Below are 20244 nucleotides of genomic sequence, written 5' to 3'. Positions count from 1 at the left end.
CCCACATATGCCAAGATACACAAACTGTGGATGCTAAAGCAGAATTTATGTATGTTGTGATATACACTGGATGTTCTGCTTACTTGCATGTGATTCACATCCTCATAAGCCCACAGGAAATCCCAGCAATGTTTTTCTAGCCGTATCTCCTGTGCTGAGGTGCTGGGCACAGCAGGGGCTGGAGGAAAAGAGCCATTTCTGCTTTGGATATACTGCAGTATATAAGCTTAGCTGAGAAGGACCAACCAACATTATTAAAATGTATCTCTTTTTACTCAGTGACTGTGCAAAATGCAATGCAAAGACTTAATTCACATTCTATAGTAGCATACCTGCAAACACTCTTACCTCAGTGGATCCAGTAAACGCAATTTTATCAATGCCCACATGAGATGCTATTGCTGCACCAACAATTGGACCAAATCCTGGCAAAATATTGACAACTCCTGGTGGAAAGCCAGCCTACCAAAATAGGAAGAGATGAAGGGAAGTGAGATTTATGAAACGTGACAGAGCATGTTAAACCAGGCATGTGCCAGTAGCTCCTTCTTCATAAGGAGAGACACAGAGACATTATTCCTGTCAATTATTCTTACCTCCTTGATGAGGGCTCCCATATAGAGAGCGCTGAGTGGTGTTTGTTCTGCTGGTTTAATAACTACTGTATTGCCACAGCACAGAGCTGGAGCAATCTTCCATGCAAACATCAGCAGGGGGAAGTTCCACTGTAGGAAAAAATAAAAGTTGATGGAAAAATATTGCAGTGGTGTTTTGTTTTCAAGATGTCAAGCTGCTACCTCACTTATTTCTCAGGCCTATCCTCAACATAAATCTTTCCCAGCACAAAGCAAGGATTTTTTTAATTACTGCCATCAAGAAAGTGGCAATAGTGACCTTCTAGTTCTTTCTCTTCAGTTCAGAGAAATGCAAGCCCCACATGCAATCTCTAACAGAAGAATCCTCTGTTATCTGTTCACTTTTTTATACACTGCTTTTTATTTCACTTTTTTGCAGTTGGCGTTTTTAATTCCTCACAACAAACAGATCTTCTATATATCCTAAGACATAAGATGTATACTCAAATTATGCAATCACTAAATGATGGAATTGCAATAAAATATAAATATAAATGTTAGTACTAGGTCAAAGTATTTCACTAATACCTTTTCTTAAAAATTAGTCTGCAGTTTACACAAAAGGCATGAAAAGGTAGAAAAAAGTTGAGAAAAACTGCTGAAATAAAAAATCAGTATCATTATTAATTTCAACTTCATTTAACTGCAGCAGCAGATGTAGTAAATTGTATTAATTTGGTTTATAGACAAACTGTGGGTGAAGATAAGAGTAAAAAGTGTTTCACTTTCCATATCAAGGCCTGATCCTAACAGGCTAAGTGGACAGTCGCAGTGATTTCAGTGGAAATGCCAGAGTAGTAAGATAACTGTATTTGCAGAATCACTTACAGAGGCATATAATAATCTCCTTTGGAAAGAAAATAGAAAGTATCAGTCAGCCACTGGCCAGAACATGTTACTGCCTGATGCATATCAGCTGCCACTCTCATGGACATTTCTCTAGCCCCTGGCGAGCTTGAAAAAATACACAACTGTCTTCCCATCACTGAACACCCAATTTTTTACTCCCTCCGTTGTTTATAAACTCCGGAGACAAAGTGATGTTTTAATTCCATCTCCAGTATATAAACCTAGGAGGGGAGCTATTGGGCCAACAGCATGCTGACAGCCTGCACTTGTGATGCTATTGCATGGAGAGCTCTGACAAGCTTTATAGGGTAGTATGTAGCCCTGTTTATGCTAAAAAGCTGCCAAAGAGAATATGTTTTGATGTAAGCTGGGATATGAAAGAGGATGAGGAGTTTAGTGCTAGACTTGCTGTTTAATTTTATTTTTGTAATAACATATTTGCTGGTGTAATGGCTAAGTGCACGCAGCAGCCCGAGGGCTGTACTGTGACTGGTAGCTGTGGAGGAAATATGTAACAGATTAGCAGTAGTGTTAGAGTAGATGTGCATGACAGCCATCTTGAAGTTTTGTAGGAGAAGCGGGCGTAAATGAACAAGTGTGGTAGATGGCTGAGTACCTGGGACAAAGAGTTTTACAGATCTAAACTAAATAAATCCTGCCTGGCCAAGTTTCTTCAGCAGATCTGTCAGCTGTGCTCAGGGAAAAAATCCTAAGAGATGTCAGGCAACTTTGGGGTTATATATGTTGAGGCTGCTGGTTTGCAAATGCTCGATCCATGTCCTGGACTGAGCAGCGGGCACAGAAGTAGGTGTGAAATCATTTATAAGGATGATTGTAAGTCAAGGTGGGACAACGTGGACATGTCTGCAGGATGGGTGACGGGTGTAGCCACAGGTTCTGCGGAGTGCTAAACACAATAGCCATCCCTTAAATACATGAAATGACAAGAAACTTAGTTAGATAGAGAAAAAAGGCTTAGCACTGTTAATCTCTTCTGGCTACTCCTCCTGTACTGGAAATGCTATGTGTTGCTGTTTAGTGGTTTTGTGGTTATGAACAAAATGAAAAACATCATCAAAACTTTCAGAGAATGTCCTGATCAGCTCCCCAGTGCTTTGTCAGTACAGTCATACAGTATTTTAATAGCTATATACAAGCCCCCTATTGAAATTTCTGCCAAAGTCAGTTAACTAGTTCTGAAAATGTTAACTTTCCCGTGTAATTCCCATGTTGTGTTCACCAAGAGTGTGTTAAGGACGTATATTGGAGTGTAGGGGCAGTCTGTGATTTGATAAAATGTGTTTCTCTCTCATAAAAAGTAAAATAAACATTTAATGTCTCCTATTAGCTACACGATGTTAATTGTAATGACATGTCTCCTGGAGTTTCTTCTTCTCCTCCAGCCTTCAAAAAGGAAAGAATAGAATTAAAATGCATCACATTCTCCCAGGAACTGAGGAGCCTCTTAAATCACAGTAAAAACTAAATAAATAAAAAGACTGCCACAGCAAAGCATCAATTTTCCATAAGTTGTGTGAACATCCATAACCACTGCCAGCTTATTAACACTGTGTTTTGCTTTGCTTGTTTTAATCATGAGAATTCTATGACTTGAGAACTTAACTCCTAATAACAGAGCCTAAACCCTATTAGCATGTTCAAATAAGCATTTGCAGGGAGGCTGTTAAAGATATGTCAACAATATGAGCTCAGCTTTTTTCGTAATGGAAAACACACATAGCTGAGGACCATGTTTTATGTGTCTTTAAAGAGAGCTGGTTCAAATGAAAATAAATAGAAGGCGCTAGTAGAGATACTCACAGGGATGATCTGTCCACACACTCCGATGGGTTCATGTCTTGTAAACGTAAAATAATCTCCATCTGAAACAGATGAGCATGGTTATTCTCAAGTGCAGTTTGACTTGGCAGAACAAAAAAAAAAATAGAGGGAAAAAAGCTCTAAGGATCAACCTTTGATGGCAGTAAAAGAAATAAAGAACTCATGGAAATGTTTTTTCATGAGCCAGCATGGGAAACCTAGGTTCAGGAGCAATCTAATTGTTCTTTCTGTGGAACAAAGGAAGCAGGCATCGCATCAGAAAGTAACCAGCTTTGTTCCTTGGGAAAGAAGACAAGCTGTACAGCACAAAAAAGGGCAGCAGCGAGGAAGGCAGTTACCGGTCTCTGCTGATTTCAGAGTGAGCCAAGTGAACAGTCACAAAGGCAGTTACCTGGAAGGACTGACAGAATAAAGGTATACATACAAGCAGATGTGGGAAAAATAAAGTAGCACACTTCTCATTCATCTTCCATTGAAGACAAGGGGAGTTTAAAGTAGTGGAATGATATACCACACTGTAGATTCGGAATGAAGACGGCAGGCCTATGACTGATGTGTCTGAGCATAATTCACTGCAGAACTCAACACTAAGGAGAATACAGTGCTCACTGCATAGCTGTGCTGATAGCTGACTTGTAGAACAAAGCCTGTATCAGACGTGGCCTCAAGCTAAACATGCAGTCAATTTAAGTTTACAGGGAAAAGCTGAATGCAGCAGGAAAACAAGACAACAGAGAATCAGAGTTTTCACAAACCTTTTGGTCAAGTAGAGGTGAAGAAATTAAGGGACAAAGCAAATGTAAATAGGAAATTCTGAGCTTTCCTCACTGGTCTTCAACAGAAAAGAGAATATGTAATAACAAAGATGCAGGAAAAACAGACTGCAGACTCAGAAAGAGCAGTTGTGGGTGGTATGAGGTTTGAGGGAAATATTTAACTTTTTGATCTGGTTGTTGTTTTTAAGGTCCTGATTGAACAAAAATGGCAAAAACAGTACACAGGAGTGAGATGTATCATTAGTTAAAGTGAGTGCTGTTATGCTGTATCTGCAGTCCTTAGCTAAAGAAAGCACTGCTGAGAACAGGGCAGCTTGAGTCAGGTCATGAAATAAACAGATCGGTGATTTGGGGTCAGGCCTGTGGTCTGTGGAAACCTTTCACATGGCCTGGCTTGCTTATAGCAGCAGGTCTCTGTGCTGGCTCATTTTGCACAGCTCAAGCTCTCTGACAAAGCTGCATGGTGGTTGCTGCTTCAGCCCTTACTAAGGTTAAATATACTGTAGTATAATGCATCACCCATTGATAAACAGCAGGAAAACAATCTCCTGTGTCTCACGACTAACCATCAGCTTTGTTACCATGCTTGGCCTGCACCCACACAAAGTAGACTTTAGTCTGCTTTTGTACCTAGACTGGTTCTTGTAGCTGTATGAACTAGCTCAGGCTCAAAGCATGTCCGAATTTAGGTTGACTGTTTTTCAGTGAGGCTACAGCTGAAGGAAGGGTAAAGGCATAGGCTTTAAACAGCAAAGCTACAAGATGATGAAGGACCCAGAGCATCTCCTTTATGAGGAAAGGCTGAGAGACCTGGGACTGTCCAGCCTGAAGAAGATTGAAAAGGGATCTTCTCAATACTTATAAATATCTAATGGGTGGGAGTCAAGTGGATGGGGCCAGGGGGTTTGACCAGATGATCTCCAGAGGTCCCTCTTCCTACCCCTACAACTCTGTGATAGGATGAATGTGCACCTAGGCCAATAGTGCTTGTCATCTAGAAAAAAAGAATTATGTAGAAAAAATCGTTTCAACTAAGTATTGTAGAACAGTGCGAAGATTACTTGGTATCCTACCACAGGAGAGGATTTACCAGGACAGAAAATGATGATGGGGAGAAAGGGAATAGGAGGAGGAATGATTGCAGTGCTTTCACTCCTGTTGTTACTGTGCAGATACATGTGCTTTCCTTCACATGGCATAAGAGTATCCAGGCAGCTTTGGAGCTGTAGCCAGCTTTGTTCAATATCAGGTGAAGACCTAACATCCTGATGGAGAACATTTTGGGAACTTGCTGCACTCTTCTCCTTTTTCATGTGATGACAATAAATGGATAATTCCATAAAGTTTCTTGGGTTTATGTAAAGACTTCAACTTGGATTTGATTAGAACTAGCTTGTGTTCAGGTTTGCTAATTTTTATACATCCACTTTACAGAATTTACCCAGTAGATTTCAGAGCTAGAGTAGCTACTACATCAGCTTGAGGCCAGAAAGAGAGGACTTACGAGATAGGCAACAATAGTGTGTAACCTAAACAAGGAACAGAACAGAGGGCATAGAGAAAGGAGTTTCGTATCAGGTAAAGGAGAAAGAAAATTGTTTCCTTTGCATCAACAAAATGTCACTGCACCATTTTGATCTCCAGATGCTAAAAAACGTCCCTGTGGAGATGAAAGTAGTTGTTTCACAAATTGACATGATCAGTATGATTTTTTAAGTTATCTTTTACAGATGCTAGCAGTGGTTCACATACCATAAGAAGACTTATCAAACTAGACAGAAGTAAAGTAGGAGTAAAAAATAATATAGAGGCAAAATTGTTTAAGCGCTCAAGAGGCACATACATAAAAGAGTCAGCTAAAAATACCAGCTTGTACGTGGTGTTGCTGTGAGAGGTGGATGGTGACAACAGTAACACAGCTATGTTAGCACCGTATTGACTTCAAATTGTCACTCCATAATCACTGCCACATGTCTGTGTGCTTTACAGCACAAAGTTACAGATAAACTGAATCTGCTTACCAAGTCAGACAAATTGTACTTCTACCAAATGTGGGCAGAACTTTCTTTTCTGAAAGCAATAGCTCCCATGCAGAGCTGCTTGTCCTGCTCTCTTCCACTAGACTGCAGTCAGTTGCTCTTTTTGACACCTACTTCCAAAGCTCATCATCCACAGAGTTATTATTCGGACAAGATTATTGAGATTTCTTTTTAACAATATCTCTGTGAACATATGTGCCTTCAAGTTATTCAGGTGCTTCTGGACAAACCAAAGATACATTTCTAAGGGCAGTCTTGTCCATTAATGTAAAATAAGCTGTTACTATGGAAAAGAACTCAAGTTCGATGAAGTGAACCACTTTTTTCTGAACAGCGAGCATGGAAAGCTTCCTATGCTCAGAAATGAAATAGGAGACTTTTAAAACTCTCTAGAGTTTTAAGATACAACTCATGCTACTGACGCTTAGTCTATGGTACTATTGCTGATCCTTGTAACTCTCAGCCTTCTACTAAGCTGGCAGCCATAAGCCTGAGATGGTTCTGACAGTCTGATTCCACATCCAATCCAAACATTTATTCTAAAAGGTTTATTTTTCATCATTTCAATATTCTCAGCTGATGTGAATTGGCATTCTTTAGCCTCACTGATACTGATCAATTTGCAGCTGCTTAGCGCCTGCCCCAATGATTTTAAATTAGAAATTAAGCCCCACTTATCCAGGGATCTCACTCGGGGCAGCAATATATTCCACAGGTGAGTTTGTTCACATTTCTATCAGGACTCTCCATCTCAGATGTTTTATTTGCATAGCAATCATAATATAGGCACATGCTGCATACAGTAGCACACAGCACACGTGTGAGGAGAGCAGAGTTGGTTCTTTAAGCTATATCATACTATATGTTGTATTTAAAGATACATTTTCACTTGCATTCAGTTTATTAGTTTAACAGCTTCTAGTGTAGCCTCTTTCTGTTTTAATTTAAATCATCAAGCCTAACAAATGGGAGCAAGCAAAGGTCAGTCTGAAGCTTTTAGCAGTTTTGGGAGCAAAAGGAATGTGACTGTAAAAAACACTTTTGTTTTCCACTTATTTATCACTTTCCTGTTGTTATTTTAGAGGAGAATAAACCCTCAACAGAAACAGATGAAAGACTGTGAAGTTTCAGATTTATTAACTCACTACATAGAAACAGAAGATTTAGTTAGAATTTTGGGTTTTTTGTTGTTGTTGCTGTCATTTTCTTGTTAGGTTTCCTATAGTGAGCTGATAGTAGGTGAATGTAAAGAGCACTGTTGTTTAACACTGGCTTTGCTCTAAACTACCCTTATTAGAATGGCAAATTTATTATTTGAAACTAGTGGCATACAGAGGAGTGTTAAATCAAGAGGAAGAATTAACTGATACCCTGAAAATCTGAGTACTGTGAATATCAGAAATCATAATTTATGTTGCTTGTTACTGATAACTAAGTCAGCACTAAAATTTGCGTTCAGGAAGGTCTGCTGAAAATCTGGTCTCCTCTCTCCCTGTTATATCACCCATCAAAACTGAGAAATTCAGGAGTTTCATCTGTTTCACTATTTGAGGTCAAGAATAAGCAGAGAATATTTATTCTCCTTCAGCCAGCAATGGCTTTTGGTGATAGACCTAAATCCATACTCCTGCAGGGCTTACAAGCGAGAAGGAGGCATTCCCTGACCAGGGAGAAAGGGATTAGCAAACAGGAAATTTGTGGAGTGTATGAATTTATGGTGTGCTCTGCACTTCTGCATGTTTAAATAAGAAACTCAAGCAGCAAAAGCAGGATTTATGAATCTCATCCCAAATGGCTGTGGAAATCTTCATTAAGTCCTTACAGGAGCATCTATACCAGAAACACTAATACTGTCCTTTCTTTGGTGAAAATACACGAATGATGATAAACATCAGTCAGTACACACTGTCGTTTTAAATGAGCTGAAACACCATAATGATTAATGTTGCAGTAAATTGCACAATGTTTGCCTCGTTTCTGCAATCTTGTGGTTTTCTGTTCAGAGGCAAACTACTGTACTGCAGATATCATGTTACATTATGTAATTTTATGGAAATAAATGGGTAGTGTAAAGGTGTCTACTGTACAAAGACAACAGTGAAATGCATTTACTTGTGAGTGGGCTTTCCTCGTCTCCTTCAGTATCGTGCAATAAACACACATGTGCAATGAACAGTGTGCATCATGAAGCTGAAAAGAATCCACAGAATACATATTGGTTTTCCTTACTGCTTTTCCCTACGTGTATTTTATGTAGGCAAAAGATAAGTTATTTATCTTAATGACTGTACCTGCATAAACCTGTTCTTTGCTATCATGGGTCATTTTGCATTATTACAGCAGTTGGCACAGCTAGACCAGAACTGCAAATGAATTTCTTTGCATCAGAAAATTCAGCCTGTATTTGTTAAACAGCTGGAGCAGGAGGAAGAGACTTGTTGAGCAAAAATAACAGTGAGGATTTTTTCTTATCTTTTTACAAAAATAAATAAATAAATAAATAAAATCCAGAATAAATTTCTTAGCAGTCGAGAAGATTATGCTCATACATAAAACATAAAAGTCATCCTAGTGCATGGTGTGAGGAAGTATATTTAACAAAATATGGGTGTACAGCTCTATAGTAACATTGCAAACTCTTCTCAAAGTATAAATGAATAATGAATTTGGATCCAGTGCTAGTCTCAAGTAAAGCAATTTGCACCAGCAATAATATAAGAAATATATCAACTAGGTAGATAGGTAAACATGTTATTTCTTAAAAAGGCTGTTAACACCATATTTTCGCATCAGGTTTATAAAAAATAAGTTTTTATGTTACACTATTTCAACGTAGAGGATACTAAGCCATCTCCTTCTCAGAGAGATATATGTGATAGAAGCAAAACATCATTTTGCATGTGCATGTAGGGCAGAACAATAGCATGGGATCTACTCTAGCCCTCACTAACTTTTAAACATCTGCTTCAGCACTGATAAAACCAATGTTAACTCAGCTAGGAAAAGCAAGTTCTTTTCTGCCATTCATAAAGCTGTGGTCTGTTAATGCATTTGGCCATCAGAAGGTTTAGGTGCACAATAATACCATAATCTCACTTACCTACAGGTATGGTCATTCCATGGATTTTGTCTGCCCAACCAGCATAATACCTCAGGGTTTTTATGACTCCTTGAAGATCTACGTAGAAGGCTTGCAGGAATGGTTTGCCACTGTTCAGTGATTCCATGGTCTAGAGGACAAGAAAAAAGTTGATATATAAACAGAGTAGCATTTTTTAGATTACTGTCTTCAGTATTCACTGTCCAACAACTCCTCAGTCATGACAGAAAGATTTTAATGAAGACCAACCAGTCACTCTAGCATAATCTCAGTCCAGACAGTTCAGAACAAATACATGCTTCCCTTTTTTACTTTTTTTTTTTGTGATTGTGAATAGAAAGACTTTTTCCTTAAGAACAAAACAAGAGGTTCCTTCTGGAGCATTCTGGGATTACTATGATTTTTAAGCATGTGTCTCTGTCTTGTGTGTTTGTGTGTGTGTATCCACATGCATGTGCATGACTGCATTTTGGACCTAATAGCCACTGTGTTTGGTCCAGATATATAAATGCTAAATTGTTTTAATCAGGAGCCAAGATAAAAATGCCTGTCAAACTAGGTTCTGTTATGTTAATGATAACAGCTGAGAAGGGGCTCCTTGTAACCCTGTATAAATGATCTGAATCCATAAAGAGAAGAATGGACATATCCTTCTGTATAATTGATGTGAATATAAAAATTTCTCTGTATGGCTGCCAGGACTCCTGCTGAGGTCTGAGATATCTATAATGTACAGCCAGTTTATTTATTACCATCAAATAAACAAACTCTCCTCTAGGGAAGCTCATAAATTAACAGCCTAATGTCCTTACTTTTAAGTTAATATTCCTATTTTTTAAAGTATCTTATAAGCTATCCTCTTAGGGTTTCCTAAGATCATTTAGCAAAAAGAATCCAATAAAATGTCCTAAGATCTGGCGTGGCTTAACTGATTCAATGGCTGTCTAAAAGGAATCATTAAGAATGGGCAAAGTACGCCCATGTGTAACACACCAACCATCAAATGAATTTCTATGGAGAAGAATAGAGGCCTAATTCTGCACTGACTTACATCCCTACAAGCAATTAATGGCATTGCCTGTGGTGCAGTTCAGTAAAGAGCTTGGCTCTGGAAATACAAATCAAATGACAGGCAGAGTAAAGTTGATTTGCTGTGCACTTCCTTCTCCCTGTGGCGATTTTACAGTATACACTGGTGGTAAGATGATTTAAATGTTGACAAAGCTGGAATTAAGATGTTCAGCAGCTTAGTTCAAAGTACTTGACATGCGGAAAATAACATTAACAATGCCACCGTTTACATGGCTTCACATATGAGCTGAACAGTGCAATACTCAGAATTTCTTACCAGTTCAGTGACAGTAAGAATTCTGTCTGCTATGTCACTAATATCTGCACAATCACTTTACTCAGTCTTCTGTTTGTTATTTTAGGAAAGCCACAAGTGTACGTATTAGGTGTACACGCGTGTGTATCCATGCACACACGTTCATTTCTCTCAGGTTTAACTTAAAGCTCTCGGTTGAAAGACTGTCACTGGTTTTCATGAGCTTTGGATCAGCTCTCAAGTCAGTAATCTTAAATATCAAGCTAATTCTAGTTTTTGAATATTATTCATGTTAACACATTTATGAATTAATTTACTTTCATAACGTAGATTAAACAGGTGATTGGATTGTTGATCTTCACGTGCAACTTACAGCAAGAATTGCCCTGTCTCTTTCGACCAAGTCTGCTAGTTTATCCAAAAGTTGGCCTCTTTCCGATGCGTCCATTCTCCTCCAAACTGAACCTAGAGAAAAAGCAAGGCGAGCTGCTCTCACTGCTTTGTCCGTATCAGCCTATCAAGAAAGAAGAAATAACAAATAAAGGTAAATAATATTACTAGGGTTAAGAAATTTGTTGTGCAGCAATCTCTTATCACATAATGGGTTTTGGAACTGGGATTAATAACTGTCCAACAGTGGTATTCTGTATCTGTTGCTTCATTTGTACATACATACACATAAGAACACAGGAATGCATCAATATATATAAATATTTGATGTATTAATACACATATACAAGTTCATGTACCAGTTCATGGGATGCATTACCTTGTCTGCTTCCTGGATCTCACAGATCTGCTCCCCCGTTGCTGGATTGTACACTGGGAATACTCTCCCACTTTCAGAATTCTGCCACTCATTATTGATAAAAATCTAGAAAAAGGAAGAATGATCATCAGTACCTCTGCATAATCAGTAAAGCACAGAACAGCAAAATCCAGGAAAGGATGTGCAGATTCTGCTTTAAAAAAAAACTAAAATTTCTTTATGCCTGTGAAAATTACAGTTTTCAAGAGTTCAAGCTCAGCCCAAGCCACTTTTTTGTGTGTTCTATGGCAGCGTCACCACAGAAGCGACATTAAACTCTACAGAACTTTTGGCTGACATTGAAATTTGATACAAGCACTGTAAAAAATAAACTAAAGAAATAAGTGTTGGTATTAGACAAAAAGCCTTGAAACTGCTGGAGCCAAGACAAGGGTTTGGAGTAATCATTCAGTACCCATCTCAGTAAGTAAACATTTGGTCATTGATACAATCCAGTCAAGGCTGAATAATCTCAAACATCACAGTTCTTCAATACACAGTCAGTTGATTATGGCTACAGTGACAGCTTGCAGCACAGAATTAATGTGTATCTGCTTGGAACAATAGAAATTATCAAATTATTTCCATGTTGACATTTTAATTGTCATGGGCAAATCAAATGTGAATTTTAATGGTGCTGACAACAGCTGTCCTGGGAGAGGTAATGAATTAATTTAAAGTAGATTTTTCCTAGTAGCTCAGATATGCACATTAAGTTTTCTACTGAATTCTTTTCAAGAACAGGATGCAATTTTTTATAAGCAAATATGAAATAAGTCACTCTAGAAAAATGAGCAGGAAAAAGGTTTTCCTGGTATTCACACTCCTTCTGTCCTTGAAATCTTTCTAAGGCAAAGAAAAGAAAGTATTCAGAGTCCAAGCACTGTATGAGTTCCTTGTATTTCAAGTGTCAATGTTGTTTTATTGTATTCATGAGATGGAGCTTTAAATGCTGAAGGGGAAGTCCTGGCCTTATTGAAACCAATGGGAATTTTACCAATAATGAAAAGTTGCAACAACAAAGGGTATAAAGAGTCTGTAAATGAAAAGATCATGGTGAGGATGGCAGACTCCTACTTGCACATGAGGGCACAGATGTATTTGTAGAGTTATCAGAGGTGAACTTGCTCATCCTATTCCCCAAGCCAAATGGAAGCCATGTAGTTGTGTTCTACTCAGCAGGGCTCAGTATGATGCTCAGGCTCAGTGCCACACTGATGGCACTGACACTGCTGCTGTTTCAGAGCTGACTCAGAACATGGCAGAAGGAGCCTGTGCCTGCTTGGAAAAGCCTCTGAAGATACAACAACTGCAATGAAACCAATGATGTGCTTTTGCTTTAATGGACGTGTTTCCATTGTGCTTCCTTATCTATGCTTCTCACTTCAGCCATTTTGCTGTATGCCCTTCAATCCACTTCAGAGCCCATCTCCTCTTTAGTCCACCCTCCAGCCCCCTAACACACTTTTTTTAAAGGCCATTTAACCCAGGACCTGCTGCACTGTTTCCCATCTGTCGCTGACTTCATACTCCGTACTTACCTTGAACCTGTTCATGTCCCTGAACTGTGAGCTCCTCAGACTGTGGGCACTGCCTTCCTGCTCAATGATTGCAGTACTTTTCAAACTGAGCTTTCAGTCTCTGCTGAGACATTTTGGAGCTAACCCAGCCAAAATAAGGTAACAAAAGAGATGCTGGTACCATCTGTGGACACCAGAAATAAAAATCCTCTGGTGTATCACGATCACTTTTTAGACTGTGTAAGCAAAACAAAGAAACTTGCATCTATGACCTTTATGGAAGAAGGATTGTTACTAGGCATGCTTCCCACTCTGCTCAGTGGCATTCACTTTCCATGTGAGGTGGGGGAGCGCACTGAGGAGGGAGGGGAGGGGAGAGGAGCTTGCAGCTTCAGGAGCAGATGGCCAAAGATGCAAAGATGTTTGCTTAAGGTTACGGAATGTACATAAACACTTTGGTTTCTTATGTGATCTCTGTCTTGAAAGAATAAAACATGTTGAGCAAAACAACTGAAGTGGACACAACTGCAGTTCAGTACTTTTCCCTTACAGAAGTGGTCTGTGCTTTTTTAAAGAGATTTAAAAAATGTTAACTACATTCTGCTGAGAGGAACACCTACCATCAGTTCTGCCTGTACACAGAACATGTTTATATTCTTAAAAAAAGAAACAGTGCCTTGGAGGTACAAAAGAGTTTGGCAATGCACATTGACTGGAACTACAAGGTGTATTTTATGGAATGCTCCATTTATTCCACGGATTTAGAAAGAGAATAATTATAGCAGATATTTCAGATAAGACATGGGAATGATCTATTTGGTATAAAGTTAGAGTTGAAGGCAAGAGAAATTGCTACTGTTAATGGTTAATGTTAGTTTCTTCCTGTTCCACTTTCTATAAACAAGGTATTGCCTATACAAGCTCATTACTGTAAACTGAGCACATTTAAATTGGCAGTAAAATCAGAGTATTTACTCTAGTGCACACATAAAGTACCTAGTCCCGTGTTTTGGAATGGTTTCAAGTCTTGAAATCCAGCAGCTGGCGGCTTTACAAGCAAAACCTTACACTTAAATAATTCATTTTTGAAAGTTTTAGGTGTTCTGTGTCAGGTAGTACCATTCGATAGATATTCCTACCATTAAGACTTAGATTCTTTTGCAATAAATTTGCATTCATGGGGGCTTTTATAACTCTTCCAGCAGTACTGACACCAACGGCTGTTGATTAAACATATATATCCTGTACATTTAATCTGACTTTCATTATGGCCACTTCGTAAAAATGCCATGAAATGGACAAGCGATGACACATTGCAAGAACAAGGAATCCCTGCAAAGCCTCAAATTGTTTTTTTTTTTTTTCTCCCTTATTTATAGCGACTGTGGTAAAGGCTAACTCTAAATCAGGTAGAATATTTGACAGCAAATGTTCCCTATCTATGGATTATATATAACCCATCCTAAACACCAGATGAAAAAAGGATAACCCTAGAAAAAAGAAGGGCTTGCTTCCATGTAAATCATGCTACAAATTGGACAACACCCAGTGAGTTCATTGTTCAACCTCAATTGCGAAGGCTATTCGCATTTACTATTCCCCTGGAATCAATGTTAATTAAGGCTGACTGGGGCTATAAATCAGCCTTTGGTTTTTACAACTTAATTCAGCATTAAGCATATATATGTAAATAAAAGGTAACTGATTAACCACTTGAGTTTTCCAGGAGTTACTGAGGTAATCTGTTTGTGTTTGAGTCCTGGTGTTACCTTTTGTGGTTTGCACACGGTGTGCCATGTATGTGCTCCATGGCACTGTGAATGGCATGGCACTGGCTGAATTCTCGGCCCTGCATGCCCTGGGCTCTGTGTGCTTGGAGTGTCAGCCTTCCCATGAGATCCTGAAGGTCTCTCAATGGTTTCTGTTCTTTTCCAAATGAGATGCACCTCCTTCCTGGTACGAACATCAACCTTATACACACACGCTCTCCCGAGACACTTTAGTGTTTAGAACTCTGAAAGATAACAGTCCCACCATGTAATTGCTAGTTTCAGATTCTGCCTGTGGCTAATTATGTGCAGCCACTGTAGATTTCCTTGAGAGATGCATATGAGTAATGATGGAAGCATCCTGGGCCATCACACAGGGCATGTGACTGTTCATAGCCTTTGAGACCATAACATACAAAACTGAATACAGAGGAAAAGAACATTTAAAGTAATCATGCAAAGTTCCAAATTAATTTGAGACTCTGCTGACACACTGTTGGAAGGAAATGATGCATCACACTTTGGGTAAGACCTGCTGTTAAGAAGCATGGTGCACTGAGCTCAGGAGCATGTTGTAGGATCATCAGTTTTGAAATCAAGCAAAAAATAATTGTTTTCAGCATAAAGCAACGCACGTTAGGCTTTGCAAATAAACAATTACAATATTGTGTATAAGTACCGTCTGTCCCAGCTGGCTTACTAATAATTAGCAACTTAATGTTTGTTATCAAACCATACAGGTAAATCATTACAAAAATACAAGGGATAAGCATTCAGAGAGAAACTGATGCCTACAAAGCGAGGCTGAACAATATACTCTGTAATGCAGCAGTAACAGAACTTGGAGCGGGTAGAAAATAGACAGGATTTTATGTTTTCATCACTATTTACCACTAAGCAAGTACAAAACAAGTATTATTTGGCTGTCTGTGTAAGTGTAAAATTAATTCAAATTCAGCACAGCAGCTGAATGAGATTTGGTTTTCTGGCACTATCAATTCCCTCTCCTGGTCACCCTGGAGCTAGTTGTGGATTTGGAAAGTGGGACCAATTTTTTCAGTTCCCTGGAGATTCCTGCCTGCTCACTGCCTCTCTTTTCTGTATCATCTTCTCTAAAAACATGCAGGAAAAAAAGTAATTTGGGATACATTAAGTCAGAAGAGCAATCAACACAGGTGGCAACAATGTAACTTTTCATTTCCTTTCTTGAAAACGTTCTCAAATGATGTGTGAGTGAAACGATGATCTGCATTCTTAATTCACTACTGCCTGGTGATGATGTCACCAGACACTCTTCAGGCTCCCCAGCTGTATAAGTAAGAGATTCAGGCAGCGGACAGACAGTGGCCCAGCTTCCAGCTCTTTGGAGGTGGAATTATTTTCCCATGGATTTAATAAACAATGTTTTTTACTGTTGCAGCTCCAGAAATGTTTTTTGGTACAGGAAGAGGATTTTAACATCCAAATAATAATGGCTTCCCACAGGAGATATGGTTCTGGATGAATGGAGGAATGAATGGGAATTTCCTAACTCAATTGATTTAGTAGCTGGTTATAGCTTCATTCCATCAAAGATCTTTTTTTCATATGTGGCTTTCTCCTTGGAGAGCCTTTGACATTAAATCTGCAAAGATGGGGGAGGGGGCATTAGATGCCAAAGTACTTTATAAAGAAATCACAGCTGTTCAGCCCTCAGCATCTTCTCATAGCTGGAGGCATTAAGAAATACAGAATGGCTTTTTGTGTGTGTGTGTGTGATGGGGAGGAGGACACAACCATTTTAGAAGCATGCAAAAAATCCAGCAGCATCATTTCCCTTGGTAAATACTTCATAACATCACAGATATTGGGCACCTGTGCCTCAGTCTGGTCAGGAAATTTCATATCCTTTCCCATCACAGCGATTTCATTTCCTCTCCTTTGGAAACATTTCAGGAGTCCTAACGATTAGTACAACTGTAACAGAATGAAATAGAAGGGATTGCCAATCAGAAGTGCAGCATGTTTGTTTTCTCAGGCTTTGTTTTCCTTCACTTTTATGGCTGTCTCAATACAACAAACCTCTCACTTTCTAGCAGAGCATTTTGTCAGGCACTCTTGGGATCGACTGGAAACCAGCAGCTGGCTTCAGAATCAGCAAAAACCTGCTTTTATAAACAAGCATTAGGAAAGCAAAAGCCAGCCCAGCAGATCCACTGATGGCTGGTCAGCAACTGATCAGCAGCACTGCCGTTTTTCAGAGGAGCTGCTCAGGCGAACAGTAAGAGTGCAATGCTTCCTGCTGGGCAGCTCACAAATCCTGAGCAATGTTCTTACTGCTGAATCCTGCTTCTCAGGGCAGTTGGCACAGGAGCCTTTTGCTCAGCAGTGCCAACGACTGCACCACTTTCAGACAATGCTGCTGCATACATCAAGGCTGTCCGTCTGGCTTGAGCATACAACCACAAATGGTTATCATGTTGTTCATGACAGTTACCACAAAGCAGTATTACTCCTGCAGAAGTGACCCAGATTTTGGTTCTTGTAATGAGATGCTGTGCATATGTGGAGGAATTACCATTATCACAGTGAACTACACATAAATAAAAGTGAACTTTGCACTAAACTTCTTGCAAGCAATCTCCTGTTAACATGAAAACTCCAACTGGTTGCAGTGGGAGCTGGATTGAACCCCAGGTGATACAAAAGTAATGGCAACAGCGTGCAGAGAGACAATGACACTTGGAGACCAAGCTGTCTCACTGTAGACCGGACACCCACACCTGACCCTGCAAAGGCCAAATGAAAACAGAATGTGTTTTGGCTGTTTCTTTGCTGACATTCTGGCTTGCCCTGGCTCTTCCTTCTCCCACCCTCATCTAAAAAATGTTTTCCTAAAAATATATATATATATTTTTTTTTTAAATTGAAAAAGAAGAGCTCTTTTCTAAAGCTGCATGCATTCTGTTTTGTTTGCTCTAACTCATTTGTACCCCAGAGCAGGAGGATCATAATATACCCTCTAGACATGGCCTGCTATAAATGGAGGTTTCCTTCATAAACTTAAGCTGGCATTTCACTTAAGATATCTAGAGTCTAAAATCTGGAGCATACTGGAGAATTTCAAACCTTACAAACATACTACAGCGAGAGGACCAATAAAGCAGAAGTGAACAGGGTCCAAAAAAGAAAAAAAGTAAATGAGGCTGCTCTGGTTTCACTGTCAGTGTGGCAGCATGTCTCAATCTGGTGGAATTATGTTCGTTCAGCCCCAGTGCTGTACTGGGGTACCTGACTGGGTGAGAAGAGTTGAATGTTCAGGTTCACTGGAGATAACATCCAAGCAACAATACCTGAGCCAAGCCTACTGAAATCACGAGTGGTCCTTGCCATCACTGGACTTTGGATCAGAAGCCAAGTATTTAAAATAGGTGACTACATCAAGACCTTGGTGACGTGTAAATGAAATCAGGCTTCATTGTGGCAGACATGAAGCTGGAGGATCTAATGATGGCACTTCCTGTGGGAGCTCAGGCTCTCTCCAGACCCTAAGGCACTGGAGGAAAGGGAGGTGTTCCCAAGGGCTGCACACACACAGGTGTGCTCAGTCAGCCCGCCAGTGCCTTTCTCTCTGCTGATGGGCCCAATGATCAGACGTGCAGTTTAGGTGCTTCAGGATAAATACATGATCCTCCCTGAGCCACTCACAGTTAGGACACATTTTGGGAATGGTATGTTAGAAAATGGGCTTGAGTGGGAGGAGAAGCTCGGGGAAACACAGGTTCCCTGTGCAGCAAATGGAACCAGAGAAAGGCTGCTGTGAAAGTGAAATGTAACATGATTTTTTCTCCCCCTCCCCGCCCCCAACGTCCCAAATCCTCACACCAAATGTTTGCCCTGCCTATCTCCCTGCGTTAATTAGTCTTCTGTCTTTCTGGGAGTTGAGTCTGTTCTTTTGCAAATGGCAGCACATCAGACAGGGAAACCTGTCATGTTTATTTTCTAAGCTGTAGGGGGCACCCGTTTGAAAAAAAACCCTGCTTATCTAAACTTTCCTGTTTGTATGATTTGGAATTAGGAAGTTTGAGTAATTAGTTAAGGGGATTAAATAAGTCCTTACAACACGCAGCAGTATGCTCACTTGGCTTTTTTTCCTTCCCCACAGGTATGTCCTGCACAAAATCCAGCCTGCCAACAGCAATGGTACCTTTTCCTATTTTGGTTTCTCACTGTGCCACATGCTGATGTAGCATCCATTATTTCAATTTAGTCTCATTAAAGGGATTACTTTGCATCTGGTTGTTCAAGAAAATTAATCTAAAAAAAAGAAAGTTCAGATTGTTTTTTCTGTTGAACTGAGGCCACCACAAACATTTCATTCATTTGCCTGTCCCCTTCAACCTGTGGAAAAAAAGCCCTCTACTTTCAGCACATGCAGACTACAAAGTATTTTCTACTTTTCAAAGAAACTTCAAAGTAATCCCTACTTTTTTAGGTTAATGAAGAATTTCTGTGCTGTTAGTGGCAAAGTACAGAAATAACAACACTCTTCCTGCAGCTCACGTAACATTTCACGTATCCCTATGGAACAGCCTCCAAGCTTCCCTCATCCTTTTTTGCTGGAGAAGAACATTTACTCTCTCGCTCTGCACTGCATTCAAAAACATTCTTTTCTGAAGATGGGATGCCCCCAGTATTCAGTATGCTCCAGATTTCCACTGATAACAACGAAAAAGCAATCACTGAATGACTTGGGCAAGGATGGCAGTGGTTTTTATGGAGCGTGATCCTCGATGGCATTTACTGCAACTTGAAAATGAAATAATGAAACATTTCTAAAAAATCCATTATATCAGGAGAGAAGGGGAGGGTGTCTTTGTTTACAGAACCAATCATTGAGCTGTCAGTGGGCTTTAATGAAGTTGTGGCTATTAAGAACTTGATCCTGGAAACTTCCACAAGTGCTCATTTAAGACTGTGGGAATGAGGAGGGGTTTGTACAAACAAGGTTTATTAGTCTGTAGTTTTCCTGTGTTTTGCATCAGTTGTGCTCTGCTGGTCTCATGCACTCCTTTTGCACAACATAAAACAGGCAATCTTTCTATTTGTATGCAGGAAACATATTCTTCCATTTAAAAGAATGCAGCAGAGGTATTTATACTATTTATAGTAATTTTTTTGTTTTAAATGCTCATCACCAAAGAAGACTTACAGATAAGTTGTGCTGTATGAATATATTCTCCTCCCAGAATTAAAGACAGAGTAGGCAACACAAAAAAAAAATACACTAAGCAAATATATTCTGACTTAAAAGCTCCATTTGAGAAAATTACCTTACACGTGAGAAATTGCTGGAATGTCAACTTCATTTGCAGTGGCCCCTTATGGCCTGATCACCCTCCCTGGCACGATAAATCACTGGCAAGATCCTTACCTTAACACGTTTGATCTCAGCTCAGCAAGACTTGGTTTTGATGTGAAGAACTCCAGATCTGTTAGGTCAGAGACAAATAGCAGAGCCACTGACCTGCAAAGTGCTAACTCTATATTAGACCCAAGTGAGCAGCAATAAGCTCCTGGAAAGCTTGACTTCGCTTCTA

The 20244-nt window shown here is 39.5% G+C and overlaps 1 protein-coding gene across 3 annotated transcripts in view; it reads right to left on the bottom strand.

Annotated features, from left to right (window-relative positions):
- ALDH1A2 (aldehyde dehydrogenase 1 family member A2) overlaps nucleotides 1-20244 on the bottom strand; it is an 80926-nt gene that overhangs the window by 18720 nt on the left and 41962 nt on the right. For all 3 annotated transcript variants that reach the window (XM_090148795.1, XM_090148796.1, XM_031616494.2), the window contains 6 exons: nucleotides 11338-11442; nucleotides 10942-11082; nucleotides 9242-9371; nucleotides 3306-3367; nucleotides 597-725; nucleotides 349-462 (listed from right to left, as the gene is read on the bottom strand). In XM_090148795.1, coding sequence (XP_090004921.1) covers nucleotides 349-462; nucleotides 597-725; nucleotides 3306-3367; nucleotides 9242-9371; nucleotides 10942-11082; nucleotides 11338-11442 — 681 coding nt within the window. The remainder of the gene's footprint in view (nucleotides 1-348; nucleotides 463-596; nucleotides 726-3305; nucleotides 3368-9241; nucleotides 9372-10941; nucleotides 11083-11337; nucleotides 11443-20244) is intronic.

The sequence above is a fragment of the Phasianus colchicus genome, chromosome 12, assembly GCF_987193195.1.
Source record: "Phasianus colchicus chromosome 12, bPhaCol1.hap1.1, whole genome shotgun sequence".
Lineage (NCBI taxonomy): Eukaryota > Metazoa > Chordata > Aves > Galliformes > Phasianidae > Phasianus > Phasianus colchicus.
This window is presented reverse-complemented; position numbering and strand designations above follow the sequence as displayed.